Source organism: Ochotona curzoniae, unplaced genomic scaffold (assembly GCF_017591425.1).
Source record: "Ochotona curzoniae isolate NIBS_2020 unplaced genomic scaffold, NIBS_Ocur_1.0 contig_1274, whole genome shotgun sequence".
NCBI lineage: Eukaryota > Metazoa > Chordata > Mammalia > Lagomorpha > Ochotonidae > Ochotona > Ochotona curzoniae.
Genome location: NW_024465023.1, coordinates 32,136,793 through 32,156,146, shown reverse-complemented (window position 1 = coordinate 32,156,146; position 19,354 = coordinate 32,136,793). Strand labels below are relative to the sequence as shown.

Genomic DNA, 19,354 nt, shown 5'->3' with positions numbered 1-19,354 from the left:
CAAGGAACTTTCTCGGCCTTCCCTCTACATTAAGCAGACTTAACCAGACCCTCCCACCATCCCCAGGGCGGCTGATCCAAGTTTGCTGACTGCAGGGGGGCAGGCAGAGGTTAAGGGAAAGAGTTTAGGTAGCTCAGGACCCTTGGTGAGGACATTTTGGGGGTGGTCGACCCCCAAGCCCATCTTCCTATATGGAGTCCATGCTCCATGGCACTACTACACTTGACCCTTCAGATCCTCACAACCATTCCCATTTAAGTGGCACCCAAATCCTCAGCGTTCTCAGGCCCCAGTTTTCCCTTTGTAATGTAAAGGGGTCTATAAGGACTATCGGCACTGCAGGAGGTTCTTGGCACGTGAGGAATCCCAAGGTGCACTTATCATCAGGTCCCAGCAGGTGCCACAGATCCTCCCGGTCAGGCAGAAAATGCGGTGTGGAAAATATGGAGAACAAAATAGTGGGGCCTATCAGCCAGGGTGGCAGAGTCATGACTCCATGTCCCAACTCCACCACAGTGGAGATTTGAGGGCACACAGTGGGTAGACATGCTGTCTCCCCCCAACCTGTCCCGCGGCGGAGTGTAATGGAAAAGAGGCAGCTGAGTGCTGAGGCATCTTTCGAATAAGGGGCAAGGAGGAAAATAGGCAAGATGATAAGTTACACTTGTAAGAGAAGACCCAATGGCGAGGCGGCAGGCAGAGTGCTGGGGCAGGTGGCTTGAGGCCCAGTCAAGAAAGAAAGAGACAAACCTATGTTTTAATTCAATTTTCCACTTTTTTTTTTTTTTTTGAGAATTCTCTTATGCCACCGAAAGGAGGGCTGTTGCTGGTGGAATTTTCTAGTCGTTACGGAGGGGGCGGGATAACTACACCCGTCATCCACGAAGCTCCTCCCTCAGCCCCAGGGTCCCGGCTTTCCTGTCTGCGGTTCAGTCACTGAGCAACTACCCGAAGCTGGCGCGCTCGGCTGTTGGCCTGCGGGCGCGGGAGCCGCCTGGTGCGGCGCTGCCCTGCGCCACCCCTCGACCCCGGACGTATGGCTGAGGGCTGGGGGCCTGCCTCGCGGCTTCCAAAGCCTCGGACTTGGACGCCCTGGGGTGTGAAGGGCCCCCGCTGGGACCCGCTGCGCTGGAGACCAGGTGAATAGCGCCCCGCAGAGCAGGCTAGGCGGTCTGAGCTGGGCTGGCCCGTCACCCGCCACCGGCCCCGCGAAGCTCCTGGTCCTGTCGCCTCTGCCTCTTTGGTTTCAAGTCTCCTTTTCATCTACAAATCCACCCTTGGCTGTATTTTGCACCCTGCACGCCTGCTTTCTTGTGACTCCTCGGCAACGTGTGCTGATCCCCACAGGTGCCAGCTCTTGTGGCTTCATCCCTGCCCGCCTCTGCCTTCAATTTCAGCTCAAAAAGAACACCAAAGTGCTCATTAACACGTAGTAGGGGTTTACAAACAGGAGGAGCTTCATCGAGGATTCTTCCGGAGTTTTCTTTGTCCCTGCCTCCGGCGTCTGTGCGTCCATGGTCCTGCCTGTCTTCCTGTCCTGCCGTGTGTCTGATCCTCCTAGTTTTCCATCATCATACGTTGTCTTTTTGTCCTTTAGAATCCTGTGGCTCTCCTATCCCTGAGTCTTACCACCAAGAAAGTAGCTGCTTCCTGCCACGGTCAGAGGGTCCCTCACCCTGTCATTGTGCATGCCAGTTATACAGACAGCTCAGCCACTCTGGAGAGAGTTCCAGGACAGCCCCCCCTCCCCTTGGCCCCAGTCTCCAGGTCAAGGATGGTGGGGTCCTCCAAAGGAGATCCCAAAGTGTTTGACCTTGGGGCTTTTTAAAAATTAGAAAGATATATATATATATCTATAGGTAATTAGCACAATTTCCATATAGGCACCACAACTTCTGTTCAGCAGTTCTTTCTTGATCGCATTCGAAAATAGCAAGGAGGAAGTAACAAAGTGCTTGGGTTTCTCACCATAGATTTGTCATGGAACTTGAACATACTGAGAGACAAGGTCCTATGGGATCCTCAGGTCAGACACTGATTCATATGGCAACAATGCGGGACAGAGAGGGCAAGACTTTCAGCTAGCTCACACAGTACCTCAGCCTCTAAACCTGGAGGCAACTCTGGGAGGAAGGGGGAGTAATAAGCATCAGTAGTGTCAGTCCTGTTCATCCTGGGAGTCTTGATGCTTCTCTACCCGGTCCTCCAGGACCTGCCCTGCCTGCCTGGGAATGGGCATTCTCAGGCTGGGGTTGTCATTCCCCTGCCCACAGCGCAGGAGCTAGGGGGACACAGGGGCCCCAGTTGTAAGCCAGTTTGCCATACTCTCCACCCTTCTCCCTCCCAGTGCCTGGCACAGGCAACGTATGCATGGCCACGTGATCAGCATGGCCCATGCACACATGCAGAAAGTCCCACACCTGGTTGAGGGTGGCATCAGCATGGGGGCAAGCTTACGTGTGTGTGTGTGTGGGTGTGCGCATGCGTGTGCGGGCACAGGGTGTGGGAGGGAGACCGTGCTTGGGGAAGGACCCATTGGGAAAGGACAGGGGTGCCCAGATCCCTTTGCTGAGAGCTGCCTGAGCCACACCAGCTGCCAGGCATCTGGAGGCCTCCACAGCCTTCCCCACTGCTGGGCACCAGGTCTGCTTGCAGCACAGGTGCTGGGTACACAGTGCCGCCTGCAGGAGGGGTAGAGGGGGAGCCCTTCCTTTGTCATCCTGGGACCCTTCATCAGCCCACCTCCCGGGATTTGTCCTGGGGAAAGCCTTGGGGCGAGGGGGCAGGCCCCTGAGCTAGTTTGGGACCTCTGGATGCCAGGTCCTCAGAGTGAGGGGCCAGCCTGGGGCCAGAGACCAGGCCTGCAGCCATCTGGGCTGGCTTGGCCTCATGTCTTCCCCTTGCCTGCCATTCCCCTGCAGTCACTCACCCTCCCTTTCCTCTTTGTCTCTGCTCTCTCTGGGCCAGCCCTGGCCCTCCTCCAAGAAGACCCTCTGCCTCCTCCAGACCCTTCCTCTGCAGAAGTCCCAGGAATGTTGTCCATCTAGGAGCCCCAATCCCCCGGGAGGACACAGATGCGGAGAAGGTTCTAGAAAGAGTGGAGCCTAGGAATCAGGCCAGCTCCTGTTGCTGCTGCTGAGGAACCTGGGCCTAGCCAGGCAGGGCTGGGTGGGGTGCTGAGCCTCAGTCTGGCAGAGGAGAGGGTGGGAGCTGCTGGGAGTGTCCTTGGACGTGTCGGCAGTAAGGGGGTGCAGGGTTAGGGCAGGGGCAGTGTGGCGAGTGGCCTTGCTCTGCTCATCTGCCTTCTGTGAAAATGCCCCTCCTTGGAAGGATGGAGATGGGTGGGGTGGTAGGGTGGACAGCCTGGTCCTGGAGTCTGTGCCAAGCCCCCAGGTGCTCTGCCAGGCTCACCCCACTGCCTGGTGTGGGCGGGCAGGCCCCTGAGGGGTGGTGGAGTGGGTGCTCCCCCAGTCCATGGCAGCATGCTCTGGCCCTAGGAGAACCAGCAGGAAAGCTGGAGTTGGGAGGGCCCTCCTGGGTGTGCCATGCCAACATCCTGGCCCAGGGCTCTGCTGCACGAGTGCCAGGTGCCATGTGCTGGCCTTCCCCAGCCTGACCCCCTGAGCCTGCCATTTGCTGGGTGGTTGGCAAGCCGGGTTGCAGGTTCTTGGGTGTGTGGGAAAGAGCCTGGCCTGGGGTGTCTGTCTTCAGCAGCCCAGGCCCATGCTTGTAGGCAGCTAGGGGCTGCCCAGTGCTGGCATCCAGGGGGAGGAACGGCCTCTTGAGCGTCCTGGCTTGGGGAGGGCAGCCTGGGGAGGCTGAGGGAGCCCTGAGAGCCCCTGGCCTGGGCCTGGCCTGCCCAGGGTTTGAGCTTCCCTGCTGGGCAGCCCAGCACCCAGCTTCTCCTTCTAGGGGTGCCTTGGGAGGGGACAGGGTACACTGGCCTGGCCTGGGTGTAGTCTTTGTGCTCCTCCTGGGATGGAGCTGTGGTCCTAGCCCTACTCTCCAATGCACAGTGAGGTGCTGGTGTCCCCTCTGTTGCAGGCCCCTGCCCCTTCCTCAAGGATTTTTTTTTTTCATGACTCATGAGTACCCCATGTTGTAGTAGCCTGATCAATTGCCCTCTTTCATTCGGCTGGGTGTGGGACTCCAGCTCCTAGTCAACCAGACCTTCCCCTGGCCTGCCTTGTGGGCCTTGATGAGGCGTGCAAGAATGTGTAGACAAGCGTGTGGGTGTGCATGTGGGTATTGGTGGTCATGTGCTGGGTGGCGCTCATCTGCATAGATGTCATTTTTTGCCCTCTGAGCTCCTATTTCCTCTCTTTGCACCTCCCAACTGGGTTCCCTGAAATGACTTGCTGTGGTTCCTTCGGAGAAGGGTGGATTCCACTTGGCTCTTTCATGACTTGAGACTCAGCCGTCCAGCATGGGGTTCTGGGGCTGGCTTGTGACTGGCTGTGCAGCTTTTGTTCTCAGCGAGGGAGGGGCTGTAGGAACCACTGCGGGGACTCATGTAGGCCCTTATTTGGACCCAAGTGTTTGAGAGCGAAGCTAAAGGCAAGAGCCTATGGAGTTGGGCTCTGCCTCAGCCTGGAGGCCGGGGGCTGATTGGCCTTGAGTTGACATTGGGCCCAGCCGCACCTTCTACCTCTGCAGGCCCCTCCTTTGGCTGCTGTCTCTTTGCTGCCCACCAGGTCTCACGTTCCAGTACTCACTTTATTGGTGATGAAATGGATGGTAGAGTCATTCTGAGTGACATAGCCTGTAAGTGGTAATAGTGGAAATCAGCAATTTTTTTCTTTGTGGTCTTGGGTTTTTTTCCCGCCATTTTTCAGTATCTGAGCCGCTCTAGGTGGCACTTGTGAGTACTGACTGTGTGCTAGCCGCCCTTCTAAGGGTTTGTTCAGCGCAGTGGGCCTGCTTACCAGCCAGGTGAGGTCGGTGGTGTGACTGTCAGCAGCAATTTCTACATGAGGAACCTGAGGCATAGGCTCCCACGGCTGGGAATCTCTTCTGGCTTGAGAGTCCTTTGCCCTCCCTCTTGTGTGTGACAACTGAATCTGTGCTGCAGGCCTTGAAGCTCTTCCCCACCCCCCACCTGCTGCCTCCCAATCTCCCCCTCCAACACACACACAGACCCTGTTTTGTGGGCCCTCAGCCACATCCCATGCCGTACGTTTCACTGCCTAATGGCAGAGCTTGCAGCCAGGGCAGCGATGGCAATGGACAGTGGCATGACAGGACATACAGACGGGAGTGGGAATAGAGGCTGATGGGAAGAGGGAAGCCAAAGAACTAAAGGCTCAAGATGAGCCACTCTGGGTGCAATTCCCAAAGAAGCCTGTAGGAAGATAGCACTTCCTCATGCCTTCTCTGCATGATGTGCCTTGCTGAGTATCTGTTTCAAAACAGGCCGAAGTGGAAAGCCGTGCACGGGGCCTTGGCATGCTGTGATGGATGAGCTGTCAGCCTTTCAGAAGTTCATGGGATAAGGGAGAGAGATGAACCCAAAGGGAAAAAAAAAACCCAAAAACAAAGGTAGACCCAAAGAAATAGGTCTGACATGGTTTGGGCCATTTCAAAATGGTACAGTGTACATAGAAAATATTAGAGTTATAACTTTCTGTGATGGTTGGGTTTCCTCAGTCATTCAATGGATGTTTTTTAGTGAGCACATACTGCATGCTGGGCACTGTGAAATGCTTATTCTGGTTTCTAAAAGTAGTTCCTTTTATGTAGTTTTTGTGTTTCTGATTTTTTTTTTTAAGATTTAAAAATTTATTTGAAAGGCAGATTTACTGAGAGAGGAGAGGTAGAGAGAGATCTTCCATGCATTGATTCACTCTCCAGATGACCACAACTGCAGAAGTTGAGCTGATCTCAAGCCAGGAGCCAGGAGTTTCTTCTGGGCCTCCCATGTGGGTGCAAGGGCCTAAGGATGTGGGCCGTGCTCTGCTGCTTTCCCAGATGCATTAACGCGGAGCTGGATGGGAAGTGGAACAGCCAGGACTCATACCACTGTCATGTGGGATTTCTAGCACTGCAGGTGGCAGCTTTACGTGCTATGCCACTGCTCTGGCCACTGATTTAAAAAAAAAAATGGCTGTCTCAGAACCTATCATATCTTACTTAGCCAGATATATCTGGTAAAAGGTAAATTGAGTTTTCTCGTTATCCTTGTGATTGAAGCCTCTGTGGTTGTCTCATATATCTCTTTCAGCATGGCTTCATTATTTATTGGTAAAGCATGAAACGTCACTAAAAAACTATTGTAGGCACTGTGCTTGATGTCATGGAGCGGAGGGAATCAACTCTGACATGATTTCTTGCTCTTTGGAAAATGATGGGGTCATTGTGAGAGCCCCATTTTTATGTGCTCTCTCTAGTGTTGTACACAAGCCAAGGTGCATTTGGCTTCAATCTGGAGTCTTAAGGCTGCTGGCAAGGACTGCAGCCGAGCCTCAGGCGGGCGGCGTATCCCTTCCCCTCCACCACAAGGATTCCTGCGCCTGGTAGGAACTTATATCTGGGAATGAGTTTGTCTATGCAAGCCTTATCCACGTGCAAGACCCTCAGGGGGTCCGGGCTGGAGGCTTCCGATTGAGAAGATGGGAAAGCTTCACCCTGACCTTAACTTTTGCCACTTGTTGCATTTTACTTTCTCCTGAGAGCGGTAGGGGCAGCCGGGGAAGGAAGGGGGTGGAATTGCAATTTAGCCTCATTAGACTGAAGGTTGGACAGAGGGTGTGGAGTGATGGGGGGGAGCCTCTCAGAAAGTAGGCTCAGTCTGGTTTTTGTCATTGCCTTGAATAGCCCTGAGAGAGTTTGTATCGGGAATAACAGGTACTTTTGCTCTCCCTGGTGTGTTAGATACGCTAGCTTGGTAGAGAAGCCCCCTTCCTGCATTCTAGGAACTTCGCACTTAAGTCTTCCATCTGTTCCGTATGGAGAATGTGGCTGGTGTGCTGGTATTGTCAATGGCATGGATTTGTTGTCAATGGCATGATTTGCCTTGCAAAGAAAGACAAGAGAGAGATCATCTTGTAGCACTGTGTCTTACTGAACTTGAAAGCTGTCTTGTGGTGCTTGCTATGAAAGCAACTGTTGGAAGTCATCTCCTGAGGTGATTATTGCCGGTTCCCCATGGTATAATACAGATGTGGAGGGCGGGGAGGCAAAGAGCGAGGGGTCCTGGGAAAAGTTAAAGAAAAGAAGGGGGGCAGCTTCGAGCCCAGCGCGGTAGCCTAGTGGCTAAAGTGCTCACCTTGCACATGCTGGGATCCTATATGGGTGCTGATTCTAATCTTGGAGGCCCCACTTCCCATCCAGCTCCCTGCCTGTGGCCTGGGAAAGCAGTCGAGAATGGCCCAAAGTCTTGGGATCCTGCACCCACGTGGGAGACCAGGAAGAGGCTCCTGGCTTCGGATCGGCATAGCATCGGCCGTTGTGCTCACTTGGGGAGTGAATCATCGGATGGAAGATCTTCCTCTCTGTCTCTCTTCTCTGTATATCTGCCTTTCCAATAAAAAATAATAAAAATAAATCTTTAAAAAAAAACAAAAAAATTAAAAAGTTAAAATCTTAAAAAAGAATTCTGGGGCCTCAACAAGTACAAAATGATCAATCAGACTGTCTATCATTTGCAGGTATGTGTCTTCAGGACTCGCCATAAATTATCCTGAGTCCCTGAGCCATCTCATGCACTTGGTAAATGGCACATGGTAAATGTATTTAAAGTCCCCGCAAGGTGCCAGACACATTCGAAACTCAATAAATATTACTAGCTCCTTCGCTCTCAGACATGGGCTTCGGCTGGAGCTCCTCCCTTCCATCAGCGTGACCTGAGGCAAAGGCAGCCGCCGGGTGGGGAGGGTGACTGGAGGAGTCGGCAGGCAGAGCCCCACCCACTCCGACTCGGGCGGCTTTTTGGGGAGGCCAGTGGGCCGGACTGAGCCTTCATTGGCCGAGAGTCTTGTAGATGGGCGGGGCATCCTTACAGCCCAGCTAGTAGATGTTCCCTCCCCACCTGCCCAGGGAGCCGGAGTCCAATTGACAACGGCTAAGCAGCAGCAGCTGCTCTTCTGGCTGGCACCACTACCCTCGCCCGACCTCAGGCTCCCTGTGTGTCGCGGGCAGAGCAGTTCCGTCTGTGCTCGCCACCCTCTTGCTTGCTGCTCTCTCGTGGCCCGAACCCCAACGGGTGGACGCGGCCTCCAGGTAAGAGTTGTCGCAATAGCAAACGGAGATCCGAACGAACCAGGTTCCTGGGCTCCCTGGTTCTGTTTCGGCTCCGGCACACTCCGACCTGGCTCCTCTTGTAGCAGTTTCGCTGGGGCGACGGACTCAGCAGACTAAAAGGAAGCGATCGGAGCCACCTGCGTCGTCCCAGCGCGCTGGCTGCATTTCTTACAGCGACACGCTTTGAGTGGGATGGTGGAAGACAGCGGGGTTTCGGGCTCTGTGGCCGGGTCACGCTGCTTCTCTTACCTTTCCTCCTTCCTGTGCTTTCGAAGGCATTTTCAGGAAGCCCCGTTCGGGTTGTCTGGGCTTTCCCGTTGGCCACTGACTGGCTCACTGCCTTACTGTCTTCCGTTCTGAGAAATGTCTATGACTTTCCTGGTAGTGAGGTACCTGTGGATTGAGGTACGATCGAAAATCTCCAAAGTCGCGAAGTTCCGAGGTTCCGTTTCCACATGAAGTCCAGTATGGGTTTGCATTAGAGAACCTCAGAAAAGAGGACTGGCCCATGAGATTTTGCAGTTAGATGTTCTGGGGTGATCTCCTTGTCTCTTGCAATACTTGAGAGTGCCGTGTTACAGCTTAGGGAACTGGGGTTCAGCCAGTTCATGTGTCCTGCAGTGGGTGGTACTAGTATGCACCACACTTTGTAACTGCATCTCAGGGTGCTAGCATTGCGTATCTGAAAGATCCTGTAGAATTCTTCCGGCTCTACCATCTGGAGCCTTAGTGCCCCAGGGCAAGGTTCCTAAATGGCAGATAAAGGGTTGTCTCTGTGTGCCTTGGGGCGACAGGAGGAGGGTGTTGTGGTGATTATGCAGCTAAACCAGCTGGAAAACCAGTGTGTGGGGCTTGGGGGATGGGGGCAGACAAGACAGCGGCCAGACTGAAGGTGGGAAATTTTTTTTAAAGAGCCTGGGGCCCCCACAGATTGGAAACTCTAGACATTGGGCTGGCTTGGGACCCTGGCTCACCAAAGATCCTGGAATCCTGGCTTGTTTGAGTCCCACTCAGAGCACCCAAATGATGACAGGGAAGAGACGGGGAGTGTGCGTGTGGGGGGTGATGAATCACACTCAGGGCTATTTTCAAACCCTGACTCTTCCTGGGCCACCAACTGGCACCCCCACTTGAGGGGCTGTTGTGCTCCCACCCCCACTCCCAGGCTTTATCCTTACTGTTTTGTCTTTTCTTTTCTTTTCTCTTCTTTTCTTTTCTTTTCTTTTCTTTTCTTTTCTTTTCTTTTCTTTTCCTTCTCTCTTTCTTTTTTTTTTTTTGGCAGTGAAGGAAGGCCAACTCTTTGGGGCCAAGAGAATGGCCAAGGGCAGAGAGAAGGTGGTTCCTAGGTGTCTGGTGGAGTTGCAGGACTGTGACGGAGTGTTTATCTGGACTGGGTCTTTCTGGTACTTGTTGTAGAGATCTGGCCATTTGTCTGTGTTCTGGGTTTCTCTTGTGGAATTTCCGCTCCTTGAGCCTCCCTAACTAGGGCTAGGAAACACCACAGTGGACAGAATCTGGCCTCGCCTGTTCTCCTGTCATCTTTCCACACCCTAAGCAACTCATAGAGAAACATGCTGAACGTCTCTGTGCAGCTAAAACTGCCCTCCCCCTTCTGGAGTGAGGAAGCTGCCAGGAGATAATACCTGGGGCTGTTTAGACCCAGAAGAGGGATTAAAGGTGTAATGAGGGGCTGTGTGCCCAGTGTAGGTTGGGGTTGGTGGGAAAGCTGGACAATGACAGGTGCAAGAAAGATAGGCAGTCTTCCTTATTAAAACCCCAGAGCTGGAGCAGAGGAATGTAACTGACCAATTAGCACCAAGAGACCTGACAACTTTGACCTATTTTGACCCAAAATGTTAAAATGCAGTTCCTAGTGCTATGGATTGGACAGCAGGAGCAACCTGGGGCTAGATATGGAACAAACATGTAGAAGCAGGAAGGTCACAGAGCGAAGAGAACGATACCATCTAACTGGGATGCTGTTCTGGCAAGATCTTTTCTTCTAGGAGACTTCTGGCTTTCATTTTCCCAGCCGTGGACAGTGTAGGTTCAGCACACAGCAGGTGTCACAAAGGTAGGTTATATGTTTGCCTCCTTGGAAAAGCTGGCGCAAGAGAACTCTAGCTGACAGAAGACCTGCCCTTGGCTGCAGCAGAAGAGAGAGAACCTTCTTGAATTCCCAGACTGGATAAGAGTCAAGAGTCATAGCCCTTAGTCCTGGGAAGATTTTCCAGCCCATAAAACAAGGATTGGGGATGCAAAGTCTGTAGCATGGGGCATTTGGGGTTTCGGTGAGTTTTCTCTTCTCCCCTCACCTCACAATTTTAAAGGGGGTAGATGATCACTGGGTTGGGAGCAAAGTTAGTAGAAAGTATCTGTGAAGGCTCCCATCATCTGTGAGTCGTGATGGTGGCATGTTTTTTTTGTGTGTGTGTGTACACCCATGAATACCTGTGCATATTTACCGCAGGGAGTCCTAGTAGATCGGAATCACTGGATGGGAAGCTCTGTAGTGCAATGTGTGGAGGTTAAGCTTCCTTTCGCCCATGGTTGGGAACTTGCATGTGGGACAGTTGTTGTTCCTGCTTATCACAACGACACGCAGGTATTGTAGAACAGTATGCTAAGGCCCTCGGTGGCCCAGAGTGACGTGGAGCAAAAAGCAAGGCATTGGGAAGACCAGGTGGAGGTGTAAATTCTTGCTCCTACTGTGCTCAGTCTCTCAGACCTCGTGTTCCTCCCTGTCTCTTCCAATTCACTGGATTGAACAAGGGAGTCGATCACTAAGTATAATCTACCAAGCGTTAAAGTATTAGTGCAAAGTGTTAGTTACTATGGTAAAGTTTTAAGGCTGTGGAGGATTCAGAGTTAGAGCCATCACCTACAAGGACTCAACCACCTGGTTTGGAGGTTAGTGGTAGGAATTGTACACAACACAATTTGATTCTACCACAGGAAGTGCTTTTAGGAAAAAAAAAAAAAAGGAAGACTTTTGGACATATGTAAAACTACAGATGTATTGTAGCCATCTCCCAACATCAGTAAGCATGAGCTCTTGGTCAATCCTGTCTTACCCAGGCTCCCAGGCATACTTTACCTCCTTTCTTGCTAGTTTGAAACCAATTCCAGACACCTTATTAATTTACTAATATATTTCAGTCTCTCTCTCTAAAGGATATCGATTTAAACAAAAACAACAACAACAAAATAGGCACACTACCGTTATCCTGCCTAAAACAGTCCTTTGATGTCATAAAATATCTGATCTTTGTCCATATTTCAAGTTGTCACCCTGGGAGTCCAGACCAGGGAGCGATTGCTTTAGATTGAAGGGAAGGTGACTGACCGTGGCCGTGACATTTGAGCTGAACCTTGCAAGAGAGTCCCACAAAAGGGATCCTTGCTAAAGGGATCATGGCACGCTAGTTCCTCCTTTTACAAATATTGTACCGCTAGCACAAGCCCCTCAACAACCAATATTAGCACCTCTGGGTGCCCGAGATCCCAAGGCTGATGGGTTGGGGCGATCTTGTTGCCCAGACGCTGTGTCGTGGTAAATAAGAGCTCTCAACTCACTCCCTACCCCAACCCAGTTCCAGGGCCACCCAGGAGCTTGAGGTCAACAGGCCTGGTAGAATTCCTGGGAGGCCGCTCTCCACCCAGGCCCCTCCCGTGCCCCTGGCCCCTGAGGTCAGTTGGGAACAAAACAGGATGCATTCAGGATGAGCGTCTTTCCCAGCTTGTCATCTAATCACCACGGCCCAGCTTGGAGCTTCCTCTCTCATTCATGATAAAAACCCTCACTGTATCTCTTTTCCCTCCCGCGCCAATAAGGGTGTGCTGACTTCCTCCATTTCCGGGCCAGCCATCCTCCACCCCCCACCACCCCGCTGCGTTACCTCCCCCCCCCCCCATGGGGCTGAGGTAGAGCTGCTCTGGGCACAGATATGTGCCCCCACCCATCCACTCCACTATAGCCAGTTGGAGAGGGGTGAAGGAAAGAAAGATCTCCCAGGAATGCTGTTCCTGGCTGCAGCCTTCTGATCTTGGGAGGTCGTTGGGACCAAGTGGCCCCTTTCCAACAAGCTTGGGGTCCTGCCACTTGCTTGGTTAATGATTGAGTCACATAATAACCACTTGGGAAGGTCACCTCTAAGGGATGGTCATTAACTAGCTCCCTGTCCACCCCAGGTCTTAAAGGGACCCCATCCTGAACCCTCACCTTCCCCCACGGAACATTGACAAACATTCAGTCACGGGAACTGGAGCCAATTAAAATTCTGCCCCTCTGTCCTTTGCTTGGGCAAACAGAAGTGGTTACTCACCTTGTTTGAAGGACACACATTCAGCCTGCATGGTGTTGCAAAGGGCAGGGGAATTGAGTTGATAGGGATTTGGGTAAGCCTTGAGGTGAGGGTTTTGTTTTCAAGGCCTCAGAGTTGGAAAGGGGATATGAGAATGTTTGACCATACATATCACCTCCGCCACCACTGAGAGGATGACCCTCTGATCACGATTTCAAAAGTGGCAAAGAATAACAAATGCACCAGCGAAAGAGGCTGCTAGGGTTGGGGGTGGGATGAAGTTGTGTGATTGTGTCTGCTTTCAGCAGTTTCTCTTAGACTCTGCAGAGGGACAGAGGCTTGGTAAGGTGCATGACTGCAACAAGTGGCTCAGGGCCTCTGTAGTGCAGGCCGGCGCCATGTTCAGAGAGCTTGTATTAGAAAAGTAGTGCTGGGGGTAGGGGTGGGGATGGTGTGGAGGAGCGGGGGTGGGGAGGAAGCAAGCCAGGACCCAAACCCAGGTCCAATTTAGAATGCTATAGACCACAAGCAGTTTTCTGAAGTTTCAGTGGGAAGAGAAGGAACTGACATTTGCTGAATCCTGTGAGGCCCCATTGTAGCATCAGGGAAGTGGCTCTTGGTTCTTTTGCCTTTCTGCTAGTAGTTTTACAAAAGACATTTATTTTTCTCTAGGTCTCCATTTCCATGGTTCTAAAGTGGGCAGAGGTGGGTAGCATGGAGCCTGGACTGCCCTCCAGCTGTGCAAGTAGGCAATTCCGCTTCAGACCTTTTGCTTCTCCCTAAGGCAATGGAAAGCTGATTTCACACTCAGGCGCAGTTACCGGATTCGCTCAGATGCCTGGGTTGGTTTGGACTGGTTGAGTCCCGAACGCCCCACCATCTCAGTTCTTCTTGGACATGGTTCACTTTCCTCTCTAACCTTCTCTCCTAATGCTTGCCTCTGTCCCCAGAGGCCACCCTCTGGCCCATTCAGCCACAAGTTAATGAGTGACCTGTTCCCTCTGTGTTGTACTAGCGAAAGGTGCTCCTGAAATCCCACGCCACTGTGGGAAAGAGTGAAGGACCTAGCTGGCGCTGCAGTGGCCCTTCTGCCCTCTCCCTTGGTGAGTGTGCAGACAGCCCAGAGGAGAGCGGCCTGTCCAGGACACTAACCTAAGTCTACTTCTGCAGCTAGGGTCTTCTGGTTGGGGATTTGTGCAATTCCTGCTCACTTATTGTCAATCCCTGGGATCACATGTTTTGGGCAGTTGCTTTCATCCATGGCATGGATGAGAGCTTTAGCTCATGTTGAACTTTCTTGTGTTTCTTCAGGGTGCCAGCTCTGCTTCCTGCAACCACCTAGACCCTGTCTGCTCTGTCTGACCTTCAGAGGTCTGATAATGCAACCTGAGTGCTTCTGTGTCTTCTGTAGGCCAAATAGTCTCAGATCCTGCAAGTGTTCCCCCTGAGACTCAGGATAACTCCCTTTCCAGCCTCATCCCTGTGCTCTCCATGGACTACTGTTTGTGGCCCTCTTAATGTGTGAGACAAGGAAATGGGGCACTGGAAGCCCCTTACCCTTCTGTTTATTGCTGGTCCAAACTTCTGCAAATATTTTCCATAATCCTTTTCTGATAACCATAGCAGATAGGTTCTGAACACCCAGGATCTTGGGTCCAGATACCTCACACAGTTCTCTGTTTGGGTCCAGCCAGTTTTTGTTGATTGGAAGGGAGGGTTGGCCCTTAGCAGACAGAACGTTCTTATGGCTGCCTCTGTGGCAGAGGCCAAGCCTGGTGAGCACAGGTACTCACCTTGCCAAGCTGGCACAATGTAGTGTGTTGGCACTTCTGGTGGCTCCTGCTTTCCCCGGCCACTGGTGTTCATCTGTGGTGTCAGTACTTGGGGGAGGGGGATGGAGACAAGCAGATATTTAGGGAGTACTGAAGCCGGAAATGAGTATGAGCCGTGCCCACAGGGAGGCCTATAAGAGTGAATCAGACAGGGGGAAACACCAGCTCAGCAAGTCCTTCCCCTGGCAGTTGATGACGAAGACAACAAGTTCCACCCATTTCTTTCGTTTCCAAGGCACTTTCACTTCCATCCTCCCCATTCTGTTCGCAGGGCTACCCAGTAAAGTGAACAGTGGATGTCTATTTCCACAGTGATCTTTGTTCATCCAAGGCTGAGGTCCAGGGTAGGGAAGGGAACAGGCTTCACAGAGGGAAAATTTGGAGCTCGGGTCTCCTGGCAGCCACCCTTCCCCATATTTCCCTCAACAATCTATGGCTTCCACATGCCCTCCTTCCACTACGGCTCCCCTCACCTCCTCTTCCTTCCCATCCCCTAAGAGGATGCCCCACCACGGGGGCTCTATTCCCATGGTGGAGGGAGTGACTCCCAGGTGTGGTGATCTAGGATTTCCTGCCCTTTATCTGGGCTGGCCAAAGGCTGGCCTGTTGGAGGTGCGAGATAGGCACCTGCAAGCAACTTTTCTGGCAGGCTGAGGCAGGGACAGGGAGTTTGGAGGAAAAACCTCAAATATCTGACCAGAGCAGCACCACTCCCCCTCTAGCTCTCTGTCCCCGCTCCCAACCCAACAGGTGCTTCTGAATGGGAAAAGCAAGGAGTAGAGTGTGGAGGAGTGGTCAGAGTGGAGCAGAAGTACATCACCTCCTGAGTTGCACCCAGGGGGTCTGGGGCAGATGGGTATCATGGTGAAGGTCATGACTGGTCTACACAGCACCACTGGGTGACTTTGGGCAAATGATTTGATCTCTCGGAGCCTTCATTTTATCAGCTGTAAAATGGAGATGCATACCTACCTCCTAGGGTTGCTGAGTATTAAATTCAACAATAGAAAAAAAAATGCTGCCATTGCTGCTTACTGGTATTTTTTGCAACCTGGTTGCTTTGCTGGTTTTCACTGACCCAGGAATGCGCAGTTCTCAAATCTGCCACCTCCTGAGCATTGGCTCTGGACTTCTGCCATTTCAGATTCCACCTCATCCAGGAAAGCTGTCCCTGGCCACGGCCACCTAGAGGCACCCCTCTTGATTTCTTTAGTGGCAGCTTTGACAGTGCAACAATGATAGCACCTATAATAATGCAAACTCTTTGGAATTCCTTTTTAAAAAAATATCTCTTTATGCATTTGGAAGGCAGAGTTAGAGAAAGCAAAGCAGGGAAACATTCAGAGACAGAGAGGTATTTTCCTTTTGCCGATTCACTCTCTAAATGTCTGCAGTAGCCAAGGCTGAGCTAAGCTGAAGCCAAGAGCCTGAAACACCATATGGGTCTCCCACATGGTTGGCAGGGGTACCAAACACTTGGGCCACCTTCCATTGGTTTCCCAGGTACATTAGCAAGGCATTGAATTGGAAGCCAAGACCTGAACTGGAGCTCAAATGGGATGCTGGCATCACAGGCACATGTTTTACTCGCTGTGTAGGGATACCACTCCTCTGAATTCTTGTTGTATTTTCATTTTCTTAGGTTGCTTTGTAAGGTACCTATTGGTGACATCACCCCCCACCTCCCTCCGTTTTACCTGTAAAAGATACTGAGGAAAGAAGATGTTAAGAACTTGCCCAAATTTGCAATCTGGGAGTGATGGAGTGAGGAGCCTAATGCTACTCCCTGTATCTTTGGTGGCTGGGCCACGCCTCTCTCTCTTTCTCTCTTTCCCTCTCTCTCTTTCTCTCTCTCCCTCTCTCTCTTTCTCCAGCTGCCAGGCTAGGAGGCAAGACGCAGGTTTGCATCTCTATCCACCCCGACGTAGCCAGAAGGAATGCTCATTTCACCCACCAGTGGTCCATCACTCGCGTTCCTTGCCTGCCTTCTCTGTTCCCTCTCCACCAGTCAGGTAGACAGAAGGGAGGAAGGAGAGCATCACAGCGTGGGTAGGGATGCTTTAGAGCATAGCTCCTTAAGGTGGTGGGAAGGCATTCAGGAGGGATTTAGAGGGAGGAGGGTGGTTGTGACATCAGTACCATGCCTACCTGATTAGCACTTTCCAGTGCTGGGGGTGGAGAGCAGGGGATCTGGGTGGCATGAGGGAAGAAAAGAGATGTTACTGTGTTGTCTTGACAACGAGGTTGCATTATTTAGAAGATGTGGGTGGATAGGGGCAGGCAGGAGGCTGGCAGGAGTAACTCGTGATAGCTCCAGCTCATGTGGCTCATGTGAGAACTGGATGTGGGTGGGTGGGTGGGTGGGTGGGAGGCTGTCCAGAAGAAGATCTTCCCAACAATGTTGCCATCTCAAGATCCTCGGGATCTTCAAGCTTCCTTCCTTCCCACAGGCTGTACCAGCTGCCAGTTCCATGGTTTTGGAGTTGATTTTTTTTTTTTTTTTTTGCTACTTCAAAACGATTTCCAGGGGCTGATGCTTCGAAGGACAGTCCATCTTAGCCTCTGCCTCCCCGAGAAGGACAGACCTGGTGGCAACTCCAGTCAGTCATCCTTAGCAGAGTTTAGCTTTGATTTTGTTTTCAGACCTTGTTTCTGGCATAGGTCCTGGTAGGTGCTCAGGTACTCTTAGGTGAATAAATACCCAGCTGATGGGAAGTGGGTTTGGAGGGGATAGTCTATTGGAAGGATGAGATGGGATGAGCAGAAGTTAGTGGAATACGGATCCCATGGGCATTTAGGCAGGTTTCTGGCCCCATCTGTAATTTACCAGAACCCATTTGCCATTTCATAACCTTAATTTCCCCATGTGTGCAGTAGGTATTGCCTATCTGCTCTAGAAAGGATTGAGAAGAGCGTATGAGATGTGATTATATGCCAAGTGTTTTTCCCTACTGATAGAAGAGGGTGTCAGACTACGGACGCAGACAGCAAAAATCCCATTAGATGTGCTTTGTGTCTGCTGGGACATTTCTGTGAATGAGGATGATTCTCTCTTGGGAACTCTGACTGGAGCCAGAGGACCTTGATTTGTATTTTGGCCCAGCACTCTCTAGCTGCTGACCTTGAGCAGGTTATTCGATATCTCTGTATCTCAGTTTCCTCATCTCTGAAATAAAGGTATGGTTGGAATATATACCTCCCAGGGTGATTGTAATGATTCTACAATAGAAACCATAGGAAAAGTGCCCAAAGCAGTCAATGCCCAGGATGGCCTCAGATTCTTGAGCGGTGATGCTTGACTCATTGTATCCTTGCAGAAACCTCTTTGGGTTTCGTACCATGCTTCTATCTTGGTTTTATAGCTGATGACATTGAGGTATGGACAAGATTCAGGGCCTGGCGCATTCTAAGTATTCTGTAATTATTAGTATCTACTAGTAATTATTACTAATAGTGACATTCTGTCTCTAGAGAGTGTTGTCATTCATGACTGCAACCTTGGTGCAGAAAGTGTCCAGCCAGGACTGAAAGCCACATCACCAGGTTGCCGGGCTGTCATCATCCTCTCGTACCTAGGACCTCTGTGTGCCTAGGCCATATGCAGTGGCTAGGCCACCATTGGAATTTCTCCCTTCTTTGATCCTGCCATGACCAAGGCTTTGGACTTCGTGTCAGAGGCGGGGTTGTGTCTGTCTGCTTCCCGAGCAGGTCACTTCTCTCAGGCCTTTTTCCTTTCGGTCAGAGACAATTTTTTTTTTTCTGGATCTCAGGGTGGGGCCAGTCTCCTCAAGGCATTTCCTGCCCAGGAGTTTATATTTGGCCTCAGCAAAAGGAAAGGGAAGTTACCAAGAGGGGTGGGACACAGAGCTTGTGGCACAGGGTCAGAAGAGTACCCAGACTTGGCAGACTGGGAGAGGGACATGGTTCATACATATCCCTTGTCTCAGGTGCACTTGGGTATGCTTGTTGTGACAAAGCTCAGTGTTCCTTCCGGGCACATATTTCTGCCCTCAAAGCAGAGCTCATTTTCTGGCCTCACACCTCCGAGTCTTGTTCTTTGGGCTTGTTGCTGCCAGCTACCAGATCCAGTTTGAGTGGGAGGGGTGTGTGTGTGTGTGTGTGTCTGTGTCTGTGTCTGTGTCCACGCCCGGGTCTGTGTTTGTGATGTGATGATACCAGACAAGGGGGTGGAGTCAGGCCTATTCACTGTTTACTTGGAAAGCAGAGCTTCCTGACTGTGTGTTCCCAGAATATGTCGTTGTCCTTACCGTACTACACTAGGGAACTGACATCAGTAGGATCCATTGCACTTCAGTTCCTGTTGGAAGGAGGAGACAGGAGATTGTATTGTGGTGTACCACGTAAAGTTGCAGCCTGCAGCACTGGCAAAGCATGTGGATTGGATGCTGGTTCAATTCCCCTGGCTGCTCCGCTTCTGAGCCTGCTCCCTGTTAAGGGCCTGGATAAAGCAGTGAGGGATAGCCAGGTATCTGGTTCTCTTCCACCCTCGTAGGCGACCCAAGCTTTGCCCTGGCCTAGTGCTGGTTCTTGTAGCCATTGGGCAGTGAACCCAGCAGATGGAAGATCTGTCCCTCTCTGTCTGTAACATGAACTTTCAAATAAGTAAATATTAATAAGAAAAAAAAGAAGAAAAATGGGGGAGTGGCTTTGTGGGAGAGGGTGACCTATCTCCTGCCCAATAGATAGCAATTTACAGTTTCAAGTCAAACTAAGTTGAGGAAGTGCAGGGCCTGGGGTGCCAGTTACCAAGCAGTGTGATAACTGCCTCCAGGCTGTGGCCAATAAGGAGCCTTGTTTGTGGCAGAGTAGGAGAGTGGCCAGCTAGAGGCTAGGCTCTTGGAGGAAGAGGCTGGCAGCCTGGCCCCTTGGCAGGAGAGACTAGAGGCTGGGGACTTGGAGGCCTGAAGAACCCTAAGCATGGGAAGCTAGAGTGTAGTTACATGTGGAAAATCCTGACCA

General features: G+C 51.6%; 1 protein-coding gene across 1 annotated transcript in view; it reads left to right on the top strand.

The window, feature by feature from the left end:
* The first annotated feature begins 998 nt into the window (after positions 1 to 998).
* Positions 999 to 19,354, top strand: part of STARD8 (StAR related lipid transfer domain containing 8) — a 40,580-nt gene continuing 22,224 nt past the window's right edge. The window contains exon 1 of the mRNA XM_041000934.1: positions 999 to 1,139. Coding sequence (XP_040856868.1) covers positions 1,037 to 1,139 — 103 coding nt within the window. The 5' untranslated portion in view covers positions 999 to 1,036. The remainder of the gene's footprint in view (positions 1,140 to 19,354) is intronic.